This window comes from Erinaceus europaeus, chromosome 4 (assembly GCF_950295315.1).
Source record: "Erinaceus europaeus chromosome 4, mEriEur2.1, whole genome shotgun sequence".
NCBI lineage: Eukaryota > Metazoa > Chordata > Mammalia > Eulipotyphla > Erinaceidae > Erinaceus > Erinaceus europaeus.
Window position 1 is genome coordinate 82683972 of NC_080165.1, and position 20608 is coordinate 82704579.

At 36.6% G+C, this 20608-nt stretch overlaps 1 protein-coding gene across 1 annotated transcript in view; it reads left to right on the top strand.

The window, feature by feature from the left end:
• LGSN (lengsin, lens protein with glutamine synthetase domain) overlaps positions 1-17961 on the top strand; it is an 81241-nt gene extending 63280 nt beyond the window's left edge. Inside the window, 2 exon segments of the mRNA XM_060190824.1 lie at positions 3234-3400; positions 16762-17961. Of these exon segments, the coding sequence (XP_060046807.1) occupies positions 3234-3400; positions 16762-17961 (1367 nt within the window).
• Positions 17962-20608: the final 2647 nt, after the last annotated feature.

Here is a 20608-nt window from a genome sequence, read left to right on the forward strand (position 1 = left end):
AGAGCTGTATTTAATTTTACTTTTATTTTACAGATCCAAAGCACCAATAACTTACATGTCCCAAAGAAACCACTAATAAATAATATAAAAGTAAAAAGTCAATCCCCCAAATTAATTTAGCACATTTCAACATGGTACCTTCTTTTCTGCAATAACTATTTTTGAATGTTAAAAATGAATAAACTGAGGGTTGTTTTTTCTTCCAATTGGTATTGCTTTTACCTTTTCCTGTTTTTTTTTTATATTATGCTTTTCTGCCATCTGGGATTTCCAACATTGCTGGATTGACATGATATGGGAGGTGCATGAGGTCTCATTTGCTCTCAGGGGGGAAACCTCAGAGTAGCAGTATGACCAAGAAATGGCAGGTCTAAGAAGGAATATGGCATATCATCCTAAACCTTACATAAACTGAATGTGTCAGAATATGCTCTTAAATGGATTTTCCCTTTTTGAAAAAAAAATATATATGTTTCTCAAAGCCCAAATGCCTGTTCAATCTACCTTTTATAAGTGACGATGACTCGTTCTCTGTAACTGAAGTATGTCCTCATTGTCACTGAGCACAAACAATATTTCTCCAAGGCATTCTACTTGATGTTGTACCTTGAAGGTCTTTTAAAAAGAGTTTCCTTATTTTTTCCCTATAAGTGCTCACAGCAGAAAACTTCCTTTATAAAATTACATTGATTTAATTTATTAGTCCTCTGAGGGATAGGGCAGAAGAATACCTCCCAGAAACTACACTGTAAGAAAAATAAATGATCCCTTGAACTGGAAATTATCTGCTATTCATCATGTGCATTTGGGAAGGGTTGACCAAAGGGTTTAATTGGAGCTAACAGTATGATTTATTTGAAGAAAAGAAATTTAGACTATGGTGCAGTAAGATTAGTTGATGCCTTGAAAATGAAATTGGATAGTAAAAGGTTTTCATATATGATAAAAGAATTGAACTTTCAAGTGAAAAATAAATACTTAGGATACATAACAATTATCTGATGCCAGCTTTTACTTGCTAATTAGACAAATTAAAATTTTCATGTGACATGTTAATTAATTAATATACCTTGTTATGAAAAAATAGTTATTGAATGCCTGTGATATTCCTGAAATACTACAGGTACTGGGAATGCAGGTATAAGTAACACTTATTCATCTGGAGTTAATATGCAAGTGGAGAAACAGATGATAAGTATTTAACCAATTATACAATATGGCAGATGGTGATAAGGATTCTGAAGAAAGTGGAAGTTGAATAATATACTATAATGGACTGATTGTGTCTCTCCTTCACATTCATACATAAAAATCCTTATTAATAGCACATCAGGATGGGCTGCATTTGGTGACAGAATTCTTAAAGAGGCAATTAATGCTAAATGAGATCTGAAGTGTTCAATATGTTTTTTGAAATAAAGGAGCTTAGGACACACATGAAGAGGATGATTATCTACAATCCAAAGAGTGAAATACTCAAAAAAACAGATCTACTGACATCTCGAATATAGAACTATGAAAAATTCTTTTTCATTTTCATAGAAAAGTGCTTGCTTATTTTCTTTCATTTAAAAACTAATTTTTATTTATAAAAAGGAAACATTGACAAAACCATAGGATAAGAGGGGTACAGCTTCGCACAATTACCACCACCAGACCTCCGTTTAACATCCCCTCCACTGATAGCTTTCCTATTCTTTAACCCTCTGAGAGTATGGCCCCAAGATAATTGTGGGATGCAGAAGGTGAAAGGTCCGTAATTGCTTCCCCACTGAACATGGGCATTGACAGGTCGATCCATACTCCCAGCCTGTCTCTCTCTTTCCCTAGTGGGGAAGGGTTCTGGGGAAGTGGAACTCTAAGTCACATTGGTCGGGTTGTCTGTCCAGGGAAGTCTGGTCACATCCTCCTAGCATCTGGAATGTGGTGGCTGAAAAGAGAGTTAACATACAAAGCCAAATAAATTGTTGACCAATCATGGCCTAAAGGCAGAATAGTGCAGATGAAGAGTTGGGGGGAGGGGAGATCCTCCATTTTGTAGATAGCTAGTAGACATATTTTAGTTATCTTTCAAAGGGCCTGTAGCTTTACTAGTGTTTTTTTTTTTTTTTGCCTGAGCCTGAAATCTAATATGCAGGTGGATCCTAATTACTGTCTGGGAAGATGATGTCATGGCTGGGAAAAGGACCAAAAAGCTGCATCAGGGAAGAGAATAGCTCCCTAATATAGGAAAGGGGTATAAATATTGTTGATTATAAACCCTATAGATTTGATGTTATTTGGGGTCCATAATTAGCTTAAGAGCCTGTGTGACCTCTACATCCCTCTAGATCTGAGCTCACATTCTGTGGTTATGAGTAGGAACATTCCATGCTGCCTGAGTACTGACCCATATTCCTCAGGTGTATCATAGTGTATGTTGTCCATCCTCCCTTCAGAGGATGGAACATTCTCTACCATTGTTGATCCAGGCTAAGGGGAAGGTCCTATGGGGACCCACAAAGGGTTCTATTTTGTTGTTCCTGATAGAAATGACTGGTAACAATGGACAGAAGGATTTATTTGAGGTCTAGGCCCATCAAGTCTGTTTGGAAATCTCAGGATTCCCCAATTAGGGTCCCAGATGGTGGAATGGCCTGATAGTGACTAAGGAGTCATCGTTAAAGTATGCCAGTCTCTTGCCTTTATTCAGCTTTTGCAATCCTTCTTTGCTAAGGTTAGCTTTGGAGTGAGTGAGAGAACTGTAATAGGAAGTAGGTGAGGAGGGTATCTAAGTCTAAGTGGACACTATTTCATTATGAACTTGATACTGACTCACTACAGACTATTGTGTATTTTTGCTTTCAGGTATATATTTTGCCCTAATTTATGGATCCATGTGAATATATGCTCTTACTGGACATGGCCTATATCTAGGTTTTGGGACTTTATTAGGAAGTGAACCTCCTGCAATGGAATTAGAGAATACCATGAAAGAGAAGGTCTCACCCCAGTGATGAGGGTGAAGGGTTGGCAGTCCATGCCTGATGTCTCTATACACAGTCTGAGGTGAAGCATGCTGAGATGGTACTCCTTGCATGGATTAGGTTGGGATCAGTGGATGCAATATCATTTGGCCTGACTTGAGAGAAGCATGCAGGGAAGTGAGCCCTACCCCAGAGGTTCCAGGATTGGGAATTCTCTAGTTTCCTTTTGCTTCACAAGAATGATAGAAATTATTCCTTTCTTTGCAGATAATACCAGGGACAAGGCTCAAATTTCAACTTCACCTCAACTCTGCTCTAGAATGAAGTACATTAAACAAGAAATGGCCAAATATCACATTCAGTTTGTGCAATTTGAAGCAACAGACCTCCATGGTGTATCCAGATCTAAGACTATTCCTGCACATTTTTTTCAAGTGAGTTGTGTATATAGAGTTATAACCAAAGGTAGTAAGTATCTTGACCACTAATAAGCAAATAGTTGTTATTTTTTCTTTCATTCTTCTTCTCCTCCCTCCTCTTCCTCCTCCTCCCCCTTTTTTTTTGCTAATTTATGAAAATTTAATCCAGAAGTCAATAATTTATTTTGTTTCTTCTCTTCTTTATACCCAAACAAATTAGTATTCCTCAAGGAGCTGAATATATACTTTCAGCTCCCAAATATTAATTCCTTTGCCCAATAGAAATATAAAATAAATTAAGACTGGTAACTTTAATACTTTTGCCATGAATAATTTCCCTCTACAGAATTATCTTTTCTTTTTACTACACTTATGAAGATTACATTTTGTTTGACATGAGAAAATTGCCCTAGAAGACCCAAGAGCAAATATAAAATGAAAGAAGTGATTAAATTGAATTTTTTAGATAAAAATTATATCTATTCAGTTTCTAATTCTGAAAGGAAAATTTCTTACTGTTGTTGGATTACTTAATAAGCAGTACCTGGTTTTCAGGATTACTGACATCAGGGAATATTGTATTTTTATATGTTTTGATACTTTTTAAGGATTTTTGATAGTTTACATTACATATTTGATATTATAGTGATTCATTGTGCTACTGAAGTATGATTAGGAAGGAACCTCCCTCAGTACAACATATGAAAGTATAACAGTTGATAATCCTCTAAATTTATTTAAAAATACTATATGAGTGGGCCAGGTGGTGGCACACCTGGTTAAGTGCATATGTTACCATGCACAAGAACCCAGGTTTAAATCCCCACTTCCCACCTGCAGGAAGGAACTTTCTCAAGCAGTGTAGCAAATACTGCAGGTGTCTCTCTGCCTCTCTCCCTCTTTATCATCTCTTCCCTTCTCAAATTCTTTCTGCTTTATCAAATAAAAATAAGTAAAAATATTAAAATGAAAAATGAAATGCTATATAGCTTACTTTTTGGCTTAAAATTAACTTGTAAGGAGACTGGGCAGTAGTGCACTGGGCTAAATGCACACATTACAGTGCAAAAGGACCAGTTGTCAATCCCTAATCCCCACCTGTAAGTGGCAAAACAGTGCTGTGGGTATTTCTTTCTCTTTATCTCTCTGTATCTACCTTCCCTCTTGATTTTTCTCTGTATCTATTCAATAAATTAATAAATAAAATAATTATTAAAATTAAATTATAATTTAAAATTTTTTGACCTATGATCCCTCAACCTGGACATCTGCAAAGGAGTTTTAAAAAGAACCCCAACAGGCAAGAATTTGTTTCTTAAGACATCTTTTAGCTCTACCTGCAGATATCATTTCCTATTCATTCAGGCAAAAATATATATTGGTTAATCTTGGTAGAAAATGTGAAATTTATTGTGGATAGATCCAATTTCTAATTTACATGAGACTTCTTTCAATCAGTGAGAAAACATAGCTGGCACTTTAGGTGCCTCCAGAACATCAACAGTGTTCTATAACGCTTTTGTCAAATTCTAATAATTTATTCCACTAATGGTATCTAAAAAAAATTCTCTAGTTACTCCATGAATCTCCTTTACAAAAACATAATTTAACATGCTCCCTACATTTACTAATATTGATATACTTGATATTAGGAGGAAATGCCTGCATTTTACTCTTTTTCTTTCAAGCTGCTATTTCCATCTACTGGAGAAATGTTTCAGTATGTGTAGTGTAGAATTTGCATGTCTGAGATCTTGGGTTTGATACTTGCTAGTGTGATGCTCTGTCCTCTCAATAAATAAATTACACACACACACACACACACACACACACATACATATATATATCATATTTACCTCCAGGGTTATCACTGTGCCAGCACTATGAATCCACTGCTCCTGGAGACTATTTTCCCATTTTTATTGCCCTTGTTGTTGTTATCGGTATTGTTGTTGGATAGGACAGAGAGAAATCAAAAGAGGAGGGGAAGACAGAGAGGAGGGGAGAAAGATAGACACTTGCAGACCTGCTTCACCACTTGTGAAGTGACCCCCATGCAGGTGGGGAGTTGAGGGCTCAAACCGAGATCCTTAACCTTTGGTTCTTGCGCTTTGCACCATGAGCACTTAACATGTTGTGCTACCACCCAGCCCCATTTTATTTTATTTTTTTTTACTGGAACACTGATTAAACCTAGGACTTTGGAGACTCAAACATCAGAGTCTCTTTGTATAACCATTGTGCTATCTACTGCCCCTTTTTATGAGGGAGTTGTATGGTTATTTATTTTTATATTTAATTAATTATTTATTGCCATAGCACTGCTCAGCTCTGACATAGGGTGTTGCAGGGGACTGAAGGTGGGATTGTGGAGCCTCAGGCAGTAGACTTTCTTTGCATAACTACTTGATGCTATCTAATCCCTCCCCTTTTTTAAACCTTTGCACTGTTCATCTCTGATTTATGGTCATAGGTGGAATTGAACCTGGTACCTGGGACCTGAGACACTCAGGCATGAGAGTGTTTGCATAACAATTATGCTATCTCCCTCAGCCTAAAGGTTTCTTTCTTGTTTATTTTTTACCAAAGCACGTTCAGCTCTGGCTTCATGTGTGAGTGTGTGTGTGTGTTTAACTTTGGACCCTCAGGCATGAGTCTTTGCATAGCTATTATGCTTCCTCCTTCACTCTCAATAAATAAAATAGTTTTAAAAGTTTTTTTTTTCTATAATTTTGTTTAGTGTCCACACATAAGGAATTTTAATAAAACTCATTATACTTTGTCTTAATTGATGCATTGATTCTTAGACTCAGTTTTGATATAAATTTTATACCTAGTTATTATTTAAACTTCATACTGTATAGCTACACTATACATATATAATTCCTTATATAAATGTACACAGATATTATATATATAGGCTAGAGTTAAAGTTAGTGTTATGTATAGGTTAAATAGGTTAATCTGGGCAAGTCTAGACTATACACACACACAATTGGGAAGTCAACTAAAGAATGGAGTCAATAATTTAAATTTGCCAATGCCTTGTACAGATTAATTGCAATTTTATAAATTTTAACTTATATTTGTGAAAAAATAATATATTTTGCAAACTATAAAGTTATAGCATTAATGGATAAAAGAGATAATATTTAATTTAATTATATTTAATTGCATGATTAATAACTGAGTTTAAATATATTTTTTAATTATATAATATATATTCATATGCATATTTAAGAGGTTGAGAGAGACTAGAATAGCTCTGTTCTTTTTTCAAAATTTATTTATTCCCTTTTGTTTCCCTTGTTCTTTTATTGTTGTAGTTATTATTGTTGTTATTGATGTTGTTGTGTTGGATAGGACAGAGAGAAATGGAGAGAAGAGAGGAAGACAAGAGAGGGAGAAAAAATACCTGCAGACCTGCTTCACCGCTTGTGAAGTGACTCCCCTGCTGGTGAGGAGCCAGGAACTTGAACCCGCATCCTTACGCCAGTCCTTGTGCTTTGTGCCACGTGCACTTAACCTACTGGGCTACCGCAGGACTCCTGAACAGCTCTGTTCTTACATCAAGGAAGGGATCAAACTCAGAGTCTCATGCATGCAAGGCATATTCCTTCCCAATATATGTATTTTTAAATTTTTTATAGAAACAGGGAGAGAAATCATAGCTCCACTGCACCATTTATGAATTTGGTGATGTGTTACTCCCATGTGATACAGAAAATTGAACAAGGGTCCTTGCACATGGTATGGTGTGCATCTTACAGGGTGAACTATGTACTATTTATTCTTTACTCTTGAGTCACCTCCTTGGTTTCTTTATATACTTAACAAAACACTTCAAATTCATTCTGAAACTTGTAAAGCTATATAAACAGTAATTGCACATGCAATTTAAAACTAAAAAAAATCATTTTGGCACACTTATTGTGAATATACAATTAAAATTGGTTCAACAGGGCAAAATTCTGGACTACACACACACACACACACACACACACACACACACACATTTGGGAAGTCAACTAAAGAGTGGAGTCAATAATCTAAGTTTACCAATGCCTCATAAAAAATCAATTTCAATTTTATAAATTTTAACTTATACTTGTGAAAAAATAATGTATTTTGGAAATTATAAAGTTATAGCATGAATGGATAAAAGAGATAATAAATTCTTTTTATAGATGAGGGCAGTGAGGCCCAGAAAGTTAAAGAAAGTTTTGTTTATTTCAGGTGGCAAGCAGCAGCAAAGCTATCATGTCAGTCCTTGTTTTCTTGGAGTCCCAGTAGTATTTTTTTATTGTACCATGTTCCTTCAGCTCAGTTTTTATTTTATTTTATGTTATTTTATTTTATTTATTATATATTTTTGCCTCCAGGGTTATCACTGGGGCTCGACGCCTCCACTAAGAATCCAGTACTTCTGATGGTCAGTTTTCATTTTTATTGGATAGAACAGAAATAAATTGAGAGAGGAAGGAATGATAGAGAGGGAGAGAGCCAGAAAAACACTTGCAGATCTTCACCGATTGTGAAGTGACTCTCCTTTAGATAAGGACCTAGGAGGCTCGCAATGGAATCCTTGAGCGGGTCCTTAGGCTTTATACTATGGGCACTTATGCCTGTGTTCCCCACTGCCTGGCCTTCCAGTTCAGCTTTTACATTTCCTTTCATTCGTTATCTGAGATAAATCTTCTTCTAAAAAATCATCATCATCATCATCCTCATTCTCATCCTCATCACCATCAATCATTTTTAGTAAATGAGGATAATAAAGTCTTTTTACTTTTGTTCTAGTCAAAGCATATTGCAACAGAACATAATTCTAAGTTTATTTTAAAGGATGATTTTTATCCGTGTTCCAAATTCCAATTCTTATAAGGATTTCAATCATTTTTTCAAGAATTTTTATTGTGCTCATGGTGATCTATATTAGAATATGAAGTCATTCTAGTATTTTATGTCAGTAAACATATTTTACTGTCATAAACAAAATGTTTATTTGTATGTTTCTCTTCACTTACAATGGTTGTTTGAGTTCTGAATTTATACATAAAAAGCATAAGTAAAATGACAGGGGATCAGTGGTGGTGCACCTGGTTAAGCACTCATATTACAAAGTACTATGACCCAGGTTCAAGCCCCCTGGTCCCCACCTGCAGAGGGAAAGCTTCATGAGTAGTGAAACAGAACTGCAGGTGTCTCTCTGTCTCTCTCCCTCTCTATCTTCCCCTCCCCTCTCAATTTCTTTTTATTTAAATTCTTTATCGGGGAATTAATGCTTCATATTCAATAGTAAATACAGTAGTCTGTACATGCATAACATTTCTCAGTTTTCCATATAACAATACAACCTACCACAAGGTCCTTTATCATACTTTTTTGACATGTGTTCTCCCCCCCATAAGCCCCAGAGTCTTTTACTTTGGTGCAATAGGCCAATTCCAGTCTAGGTTCTACTTGTGTTTACACTTCTGCTCTTGCTTTTCACCTTCAGCCTGAGAGTAAGATCATCCCATATTCATCCTTCGGTTTCTGACTGATTTCACTTAATATGAATTTTTTGATCCATCCAAGATCACCTAAAAACAGTGAAGTCACCAGTTTTTATAGCTGAGTAGTATTCCATTGTGTATATATACCACAACTTGCTCAGCCACTCATCTGTTGTTGGACACCTGGGTGGCTTCCAGGTTTTGGCTATTACAAATTGTGCTGCCAAGAACATATGTGTACACAGATATTTTTGGATGGGTGTATTGGGTTCCTTAGGATATATTCCCCGGAGAGGCATTGCAGGATCATAGGGTAGGTCCATTTCTAGCCTTCTGAGAGTTCTCCAGACTGTTCTCCACAGCGGTTGGACCAATTTACATTCCCACTAGCAGTGCAGGAGGGTTCCTTTGACCCCACAGCCTCTCCAGCATTTGCTGCTGTTACCTTTTCTGATGTATGACATTCTTACAGGAGTGAAGTGGTATCTCACTGTTGTCTTTATTTGCATTTCTCTGACAATCAAAGACTTGGAGCATTTTTTCATGTGTTTCTCTGCCTTTTGGATCTCTTCTGTGGTGAATATTCTGTCCATGTCCTCCCCCCCATTCTTGGGTGGGATTATTTGTTTTCTTGTTGTTGAGTTTGGCAAGCACTTTATATATTATGATTATTAGTCTCCGGTCTGATATATGGCATGTAAAGATCTTCTCCCATTCTGTGAGGGGTCTCTTGGTTTGGGTAGTGGCTTCTTTTGCTGTACAGAAGCTTTTTAATTTTATGTAATCCCATAGGTTTATGCTTGCCTTAGTCTTCTTTATAATTGGATTCATTTCATTGAAGATGTCTTTAAAATTTATGCGGAAAAGAGTTCTGCCAATATTTTCCTCTAAGTATCTGATAGTTTCTGGTCTAACATGCAAGACCTTGATCCACATAGAATTTACTTTTGTATTTGGTGAAATATAGTGGTTCAGTTTCATACTTCTGCATGTTTCAACCCATTTTCTCAATCACCATTAGTTGAAGAGACTCTGCTTTCCCCCTTTAATAGTTTGGGCACCTGTGTCAAAGATTAGATGTCCATAGATGTAGGGGCTTACTTCTGGGCTCTCGATTTTATTCCACTGGTCAGTGTTTCTATTCATGTCCCAGTACCAAGCAGTTTTGATGACAATAGCCGTTTAATACAATTTGAGATTTGGGAGTGTGATGCCTACAGTTCTGCTCTTTATTCTCAAGATGGTTTTGGCAATTCTAGGTCTTTTCTGGTTCCAGATAAACATTTGTAGCATTTGTTCTATTCTCCTAAAAATGTGGTTGGCATCTTGATTAGGATAGCATTAAATTCATAGATGGCTCTAGGTACTATATTCATTTTGATGATATTAATTCTTCCAACCCATGAGCATGGAATATCATTTCACTTATTTGTGTCTTTTTCAATTTCCTGGAGTAGTGACTCATAATCTTCAATATACAAGTCTTTCACTTCTTTGGTTAGGTTTATTACTAGATATGTTATTGTTTCTGTTGCTATAGTAAAGAGAATTGATTTCTGGATTTCAACTTCTTCTAGCTTAGTGTTTACATAGAAGAATGCCACTGACTTTTGAATGTGGATCGTGTTGATTGATTTACATATATTAAACCAACCTTGCATGCCTGGGATAAACCCCACTTGGTCATAATGAACAATCTTTTTAATATACTGCTGTGTCTGATTGGCTGAAATTTTGTTCAATACTTTGAACGTCAATGTTCATCAGAGATATTGGTCTGTAGTTTTCTTTTTTGGTAGTGTCCCTGTCTGCTTTTGATATCAAAGTGATGCTGTTTTCATATAAGCTAGAAAGGAGTATTCCAGTGTCTTCAATCTTCTGGAAGACTTTTAAAAGTAGAAGTATTAGTTCTTCTTTGAAGGTTTGGTAGAATTCATTTGTAAAACCATCTGGCCCAGGACTTTTATTTTGGGGGAGGTTTTTGATAACTTTTTCAATTTCATTAGCTGTGATGGGCCTGTTCATGTTATATAGTTCCTCTTTACTTAGTTTTGGAAGTTGGTAGGTTTCTAGGAAATCGTCCATTTCTTCCAGGTTCTCTAGCTTGGTGGCATATAGTTGTTCACAGAAGCCTCTCATGATATGTTGAATTTCTGTGGTGTCTGTTGTGATATCTCCTCTTTCACTTATAATCCTAATTATTTGGGTCTTCTCCCTTTTTTGTTTTGTGAGTCTGGCTAGATGTTTGTCGATTTTGTTCACTCTTTTGAAGAACCAACATTTACTTTTGCTGATCTTTGTATGGTTTTCTTATTTTCAATGTTATTGATTTCTGCCCTAACTCCAGTTATTTCTGTCCTTCTGTTTGCTTTAGGGTTTCTTTGTCCTTCCTTTAGGTCTTTAAGATGCAATCAGGCTGTTTATTTGTGCTTTTTTCTTGTTTCCTAATGTGTGCTTGTATGTGCTTGTATGGCTTCCCTCTCAGTACTGCCTTAGCTGTGTCCCAAATATTTTGAGAGCTTTTGTGTTCATTTTCATTGAACTCTTGAAACATTTTGATTTTGTTCCTCAATTTCCTCTTTGACCCAGTAGTTATTAAATAGTGTACTGTTGAGCATTCACATTTTGGTACTATTACTAATCTTTTGTTGATTGGCAAGTTTTAGTTTAATTCCTCTGTGGTCTGAGAGGATGCTTGGGATGATTTCAATGCTGTTAAATTTGCTGATGCTGTCTTGTGGCCTAACATATGGTCTGTCCTTGAGAATGACCCATGTGGACTTGAGTAAAATGTGTATTCCAGTTTCTTGGGATGAATGATTTTTAAAATGGCCAATAGTTCTAGTTTATTTATCTCCTCATTTAGTTCCCTCATGTCTTTCTTGATTTTCTGCCTGGATGACTTGTCCAGTTGAGAGAGTTGGGTGTTGAAGTCCCCTACTATGACTGTGTTGCTATTAATATATTGTTGTAGCTCTTTCAGTATATGTTGGATGTGTTTAGATGGCTTCTCATTGGGTGCATAGATACTAATAATTTTTAAGTCCTCTTGATTGACTTATCCTCTGAGAATTAATTAGTGTCCATCCATATCTTTTTAAATTTTATTTATTTTAAAGTATATCATGTCAGATATAAGAATATCTGTCCCTGCCCTTTTTTGTGGGCTTGAATGATTGTTTTCCATCCTTTCACTTTAAGTCTGTGTTTGTCTTGTCGTGTTAGGTGGTTTTCCTGTAGACAGCATATTGTTGGGTTGTGTTTTCTGATCCATCTTCCTACTCTTTGCCTTTTAATAGGTGAATTCAGGCCATTGACATTTATTGATATCAAAGGATGAAGATATTTTAACATCATTTTTGTAGATTTTTAGAGTGCTCTGATATATGACCTATTTATGGTGGTCTGACTGTTTTTTTATGAGACCTTTCAGAACTTCTTTAAGGGCAGGCTTGGTGATAGTTGATTCTTTCAACTGTTGCTTGTTTGAGAAGGCTTTCATACCTCCATCTAGTCTGAATGACAGTCTAGCAGGATACAGTATTCTTGGTTGAAAGCCTTTCTCATTGAGCACTCAATAGATATCTTGCCATTCTCTTCTGGCCTGAGGTGTTTGTATGGAGAAGTCTACTGCTAATCTTATGGGTTTTCCTCTGTAGTTGACTCTTGTTTTTCTCTTGCAGCTTTCAGGATCCTTTCTTTATCCTTATTCCTTTCCATTCTAAATATCATGTGTCTTGGTATCTTTAAGTCTAGGTTTATTCTGTTTGGGACCCTCTGGGATTCTTGAACTTTTATGTCTTTTATGTTGTCTAGATTATAGAAGTTCTCAGCTATTACATACTGGAGAATGCTTTCTTCCCCTCCCTTTCTTCCTTTGGTAAGCCAATAATGTGTATATTATTTCTTTTGAAGTCATCCCATAGGTCACTGTTGTTTTCAGTATCTCTTAATCTCTTTTGGAGATCCTTTGCTTCTTTTTTAGTTGTCTCTAATTCATCCTTGATCTTGCTAATTCTGTTTTCAGCCTCATTTGTTCCATTCTCTCTCCCCTCTACTATTTTCTGGACTTCATCTATTTTGTTACCCTGTTCTGATACTCTTTTAGCTTGTTCAGCTAGTTGTGTTCTTAGCTCAGCTATTTCAGCTTTCAGCTCTCTAATAACCTTGAGATAATTATTGTTTTCTTCCAGGGTCTCATTTGTTGTTTCTTCATTTCTGATGATAATTCTTTTAAACTCTTTACTCACTCCTGTGATTATTTCCTTAACTAGTGTTTGGATGTCCACCTCATTCTTTTGTGCTTCAGCCTTTGGAGGGTTTTTAGCTGGACTCTTGCCCTGGTTCATTTCTCCAATATTTATTCTTGTTGGTTTAACCATTTTATATAGTATGTAATGAGGTCCCTCTCTCAGTACTTTTCAAATGACTGATCACTCTTGCCTGGATTGACTTGTGTCTAAGTAAGGTAATTAAAGCATTCAGCCGTTGTGGAAATTGACAGTTGTTTCAATATTATTTTAATCCCTGAGTTGGAGCACAGTACCTTAAAAGCCTCTTATTGTTCTTTTTCTTCCCTGTAGGCTATGGGAGTCTGAGGGCTTTAAAACTATAAGTAGGCTTCTTAGCTTAATCACTGATTCCTGACTAAGAGTTAAAGCAGGGTGGGGCAGAGATAATCCAGTGGTTATGCAAAGAGACTTTCACAGCCCCACGATAGGCCACCACTGAAGTATAGATCTTCTCCTGAGTTTCCTGGGTTGTTCTCTGTCCCCTAGTTTCAGCACAGGGCCTCCCCTCTGCTGCTCCAGATTCTGAGGGCAGTAGCAATCAAGACTCCCCTCCCTTCAGCTGTGTTTTTGTTTGTGAAAAGGACTGGAGATGGTGTCTCAACTGGTAAACTGCTGGGCTATTAGCAGCCACTTAATTTCTCCCTAGGCTCCTCTCTGTCCATGAGCAACACATGCTTGCACTCACCGGTGATTTGGTGAGTTCCTGAAGTCATTCTAGCACTATCTTGTTCCTGTCCCAGGTGGTCTCCTTTTGTATTCCCAATTAACCCCGGAGAGGAGAGGAGAGAAACACAGCTGCTGTTGGTCCATAGCCCCACCTCCAGAAGTCCCTCCCTCTCAATTTCTTTCTGTCTCTATTCAACAATAAATAAATAAAAAATTTTTAAAAAGAAATGAAAATGACAGTATTTTAAAAGTGATCAGCAAAACACTGAATACCCTAAATAATGAAATTTGTATTTTTCTTACTTAAAATGGTAAAGGAATATTGGGATGAAATGTTAACTGTCTGTTCTTGATTGTTCATAACTGAATGACTATAAATAAATTTATTTCTCCTCCTTCATCATTATCATCTTCTTCTCCTTCTCCTTCTCCTCCTCCTTCTCCTTCTTTTTAAAATATTTATTCACCACTTTGAAGTGACCCTCCACCCTGTTGGGATCCTTATGGGGTTCCTTGTGCTTTGCTCCATATGCACTTAACCCACTGCGCTACCTCTCAACTCCTCCTTCTCCTTCTTCTCCTTCTCCTCCTTCTCCTCCTTCTCTTTCATCTTCTCCTCCTCCTTTCATTTTTGTCAGCAATGGGGCTTCACCACTCTAGGCCAACTTCTTTTTCAGACAGACAGAAACACACTGCATGGTAGCTTCCTTCAGTCTGCTCTGAGCTGGGCTCACTCAGTTTGTGGTTGTGTACATCACAATCCAGGGGCACAATTCAAGTGAGGTATTTTGTTGACCCCAGAAACATATATAAGTTGCAGAAACTCTCAAAAGACTTATGAATAAAATACACTATCCTTCATTAGAGATTAATACCAAACTAACAAAGATTTTTCAATCTGAAAGTTGATAAGAAAGAAATAATTTTTATAGTGAATATTCAAATGAAAGTTTCCTATTGGAGTATTTTAGAATCCTACAATATTCATGTCTTTGTATGTATATGCATGCACATATAGACAAGTCTGTGAGTGACTGACAGTTAAGCAAGCACTGAGTAGTTTTCAATACACTCAGCTTTATTCTTGGTAAATGCAGATTTGATCTAAGTAAAACTGTATTTGAAAATATGTCTAGAGATGGCAGAGAATGCAGGAGTCAGTGTATTGATCAATGAACAATAGATTGCCTTTGCTTGTGTCAGCTTCTTTGTAGTAACCATGCTCTTTAGAATTTAGAAGTAGTATAAGAAACAAGAATAAGAAATAATCTTTTTTTTGGCACCAGGTGGTGGTGCACCTGGTTGAGCGCCCTTGTTACAATACACAAGAACCCAGGTTCGAGTCTCTGGTACCCACCTGCAGGGGGTAAGCTTTGCAAGTGGTGAAGCAGTGCTGCAGGTGTCTCTCTGCCTCTCTCCCTCTCTATCCCCCTGCTTCCCTCTCAATTTCTGGCTGTCTCTATCCCATAAATAAAAAAAAGTAATAAAAAAGAAATATTTTTTTCTACTACATAACCATAGACATTGTTTTATGTGTCTGTTCTACTTTATGACTTCTCTATTGTCTGGCACATTGAAAAGGTTAAATAATTCACCAAATCCATCAAACCCTGGAGGCACAATGAATAGAGAATGTCTTGGATGTCATCTAGTCTAGTACTATTAGTTTGCAAAAAATGGAAGCTTGAGAAACAAAGTATAATGACTTCGCTAACTTCATTTAGACAATCAGTGAAAGACCTAGAGCTTCAAAGATTGATTTGACAATGTCCAGTTCTTGGTTACCTGAAAAGAACAACATTTTAGAAACTGTGCTTTGATGGGTTAGGCACACATAATATGAAGCAAAGACCAGTGCAGGAATTCCGGTTCAAGCCACACCACCACCCCCCAAACAACCACCTGCTGGAAGTTTGCCTCACAAGCAGTGAAACAGGTCTGCAGATGTCTTTCTCTTTCCCTCTCTGTCTTCCGGTACTCTCTTGATTTCTCTCTGTGCAGCAGCAACAACAACAACAAGGGGAAAAAAAAAACTATGCTTTGTAGATATGGGTTCACAGTCACAAAGAAAGTTTCTGGCATTCTGTCAGTGCGATAGTCTCTCCCTACATAGGCTTTAAAATGTTAATGGAAAGGAGTACAGCTGTCAGTAAATAGGACAGTTGCTCTCTATCCTAGGATCATCCATAGTCACCTCTCAGTCAGCTAACTATGAGGACTACAGTAACAGAAAAAAAGTCTTACTGAAATATTAGCAGCTGTGCCATAAAATGTACTTCTTTATGAAATACATTTGGTGTCTGAATTCAGTAGCCATAGGTCCAATTCCCTGGCACCACCTTATGCTAGAGTTTAAATGAGCTTTTATTCTCATTCTCTCTGTCATAGTAAATAAAACAAACTTGTAAAAATTCCTATTCATTATAATTATTTCAAATAATTCTATAAAGCTTTATCTTTTTTGCTATAAAGACGTCTTCCTTATTTATTTATAAATCCTGTTTTCAGGTCTAAGAACATATAAAATCTTCAAAGCTAGAAATGTTAAGGGTTGTTAAGGGGAATAAATTACAGAAGCCAGACCTTCCACCTTCTGTACCCCATAATGACCTTGGGTGAGGGATAAAGAAAAGGAAAGCTATCAGGGGAGGGGATGGGATATGGAGTTCTGGTGGATCCTATGGTCTTGTGTTTCCATTTTATAAATAAAAATTAAAAAGTAACTTTTAGGGTTTTATTTTAAAATATTTAAAATTTGTTTGACATTAAACTAGCATTAACCAAGTGCCAAACAGGCTTTTTAAAATTCTATTGTTAGTAAGATTGTTCCTCTTGTCTTTCTGCCCTTTTTTATTTTCAAGTTTCAAAACCTGAATGCTTTATCTTTTAACCTTTTTTTTTTTTTTTTTTTTTTTTTTAGCAAAAAGTGACCCACGGTGTTCACATGCCCCGAGGTTATCTTGAATTGATACCAAGTCCTAAGGACAATGAAGTAGATCACATACGAGCAACATGTTTTAATAGCGACATAGTCCTGATGCCAGAGTTATCAACCTTTAAAGTTTTGCCTTGGGCTGAGAGAACTGCAAGAGTCATATGTGACACATTCACTGTAACTGGGGAACCTCTATTGACTTCTCCAAGGTATATTGCAAAGAACCAGCTGAACCAGCTGCAAGACTCTGGCTTTTCCCTGCTTTCTGCTTTCATCTATGACTTTTGCATTTTTGGAGTGCCTGAAATTATCAATTCAAAGACCATATCTTTTCCTGCTTCAGCATTATTAAATAATCACGACCAGGCCTTCATCCAGGAACTTGTTGATGGCTTGTATCGCACTGGAGCCAATGTGGAGAGTTTTTCCTCCTCTACCAGGCCTGGTCAGATGGAAATCTGTTTTCTGCCTAAATTTGGCATTAGTTCTGCAGATAATGCATTTACCCTTAGAACAGGTGTCAAAGAAGTGTCAAGGAAATATAATTACATTGCCAGCTTTTTTATTGAGAGTGTATTTTGCAATTCAGGTATTTTGTCTCATAGTCTCTGGGATGCCAGTGGAAAGACAAACATGTTCTGTAGTAGCTCTGGAACTGAGCAGCTCACGATCACTGGGAAAAAATGGTTGGTAGGTCTCTTGAAACATTCTGCTGCTCTCAGCTGCCTGATGGCTCCTGCTGTTAGCTGCCGAAAGCGCTACTCTAAGGAGAGTAAAGACCTGAAGGAGAGGGTACCTACAACATGGGGATACAATGATAACAGCTGTGCTTTCAATATCAAGTCTCACGGTGAGAAAGGCACCCGAATAGAAAATAAGCTGGGCTCAGCAACAGCAAATCCTTACTTGGTGCTGGCTGCAACTGTTGCTGCAGGCTTGGATGGACTTCAAGGCAGTGATGGTGTAGTGGCTGGTAGGGATGACAGTATGGAGATTTGTCAGTCACAGACTTCTGAAATTCCTTTGAAACTGGAAGATGCCCTGGTGGCACTGGAGGAGGATCAATGTCTGAGACAGACTCTAGGAGAGACTTTCATTCAGTATTTTGTTGCCATGAAGAAATATGAGTTGGAAAATGAAGAAACAGATGCTGAGAAAAATAAATTCTTAGAGTATTTTATTTAGCATGAAACCTTTAGTGATTTTTATTGAGCTGTTAGAAATGATTGGAGCTCTGTAATAACCAATAATAACTACAATGAGACTGAAAATGCTTTTGTTCATTTTTGTTGAATTATTGACAGATGAAGTGGGACTTCTAAGAGGATCCTGATAATAGAAACAAAATAAAGTTGTGGTGAAGCTGTAATTTGCAAACTTACCAGATCTTCTCAGTCATCATTTTCTCTGTGTATGTTGACCTAGATAGAAATAAATAATAAATACAGGTAATAAATACATTCACACAATAAGGAATTTGGAATAGAGATTTAAGTAACTGAGAATTAAGGAAGGAACAATTTCAGTTATAAACATAACTGTGTATAACTGTGATTGCCATGGAGAAAAAAGTAGTAATGTAACTGTACTAATCAAGACATTTTGAAGATTTATTTTGTAAGCATCATTGTGATCTTTGTTAACATGCTAAATAATTCACAAAACATGCCATGATAAGTTAGTAGAATTTTTCACAAATATCCCTATTTTATTTTATAAATTTTCAAATATTTAATTGACAAGTTAGTAGGACTTTTCACAAATATCCCTATTTTATTTTATAATTTTTCAAATATTTTATTGGGGGATTAATGACATATAGTAAATACATTTTTTTACACATGTGTAACATTTCTATTTTCTGCAAAAAATTCTTACCCCTAGCCTAGGTCTTCCTCCACCATCTTGCACAAGGACCTGAAAACCCTCCTCCCTCCCCCCCCCAGAATACTTTACTTTGGTGCAACATACCAAGCCCAGTCCAAATTCTGATTTGTTTCCCCTTTCTGTTCTTATTTATCAACTTATATCCATTAGTGAGATCATCTCATATTCATCTTTCTCTTTCTAATTTATCTCACTTAACATAATTCTTTCAAGCTCCAACCAAGATGAATGGAAGTAGGCAAAATCATCATTTTTTAAAATAGTTTTTAAATTTTGTCTTCATAGTTTGTTACAAGATTATAAGATTATAATATATAGTTCCACACCACACCTACCACCAAAGTTCCATACCCACACCCTCCAGCTTCCCAAGATAGCCACTGTAGCTCTCACAAGTCTTACAGTTTGGTTAATTCTGTTTTGTTTGAATTTTTTTTTGCAAGTTCATGTAAATCAGATCTCTAGGTCCACATATGACTGAAATCATCTGGTAGTTGTCTTTCATCTCTTTACTTACTTTGCTAAGCACAATCACCTCCAATTCCACCCATTTTGTCCTAAAGGATACAATATCCTATTTTTTGGATTACAGAGTAATACTCCATGGACTATATGTCCCATAACTTTTTTAGCTAGCCATTTGTTGATAGGCATTTAGGCTGCTTCTACTCTTTGGCTATTGTGAATAATGCAGCCATGAACATAGGGGTTCATATGTCCCTTCTAATTAGTTTCAGTGTCCACTGGATAAATACCTAAGAGTGGTATTGGTGTATCACAAAGTAATTCTATTTTTTATATATTTAAGGACTTCCAAAGGAGCTGAACTAGTTTGCATTCCCACTAGCAGTGAAGCAAAGTTGCTTTTGTTCCACAACTTTTCCAACAATTGTCATTTCCTGCTTTATTGATGTAAGCCATTGTCTCAGGTGTGAGATGTAATTTTAATCTGTATTTCTCTTTTTATACACATTTTTAAATATTTTATTTATTTATTGGGTAGAGACAGCCAGAAAGCGAGAGGGTAGGGGGAGAGAGAGAGACAGGGACAGAAAGAGAGAGAGAGTTATAGCTTTATGTCTATCATCTTTTCTTGATATGAGTCTGTCTGGTCATTTGGGGTTTCTGTTATTGCTGTCTGTGTATTTCTCAGTTTGCTTGTTTAGTGTTCTTCTGTTCTTGTGCCAGTGCTGTGACTACCGTGTTCAAGTTCCCTGTTTATATATATTAATGGGGGAGGGGATATTTTATCCTGAGTCACCAGGCCAGGTCACCAGGTCAGTGACTTTGATGTCAATATATAGTCTCCAAGCTGCAGTTCCAGACTCTGTGTATCAACAATATTGGAAACTAAAGAAGTCACAGTAGCAAACTGATTTTTTACTTGATTTTTTTCTCTTTAATAGTTCTTTGTTTCTTAAACTCAGACCTAGAAGTGGTGCAGCTCAGCAGCCAATCTCCAAATTTAATGTCAGTTGTCCCTGAGTACTTACTGGTTTTCAGTCCTTGGAATGTTCCCTCATTCCTTTCTGTCCATAAGCCACATGTATCTGTATCACCTGTAGTTTATGTGGTCTTTCTTTCTTTCTGTTTTTAACAGATGTTTCTCTGACTCAGAACTGGAAGTGGCATGTCTTAGCTGTCACTCTCCCAGTTTGGTTCTATATGTCCCTGAGTATGGCCCTTTAGTTCTGGGAATCTCTCCCTTACCCTTTTCTGTTCACAAGCCATACATGTCTGTACTTACCTGTGGCGTTGTGAGTTTACAAGGAATCCTGATAATATTTTATTGAATTGTCTGGTGATTTTCATTGCTTTTCTAAGTTAACCGGGGGGAGTAAAACATGACTGCTGTTCCTCCAAAGCTACACCTCTGGAAGTCTCTTATCGCTCCTATTTTAAATTTTTGTCCTTAACTCTTGAAAAACTTAAGAACTTCAGTGTA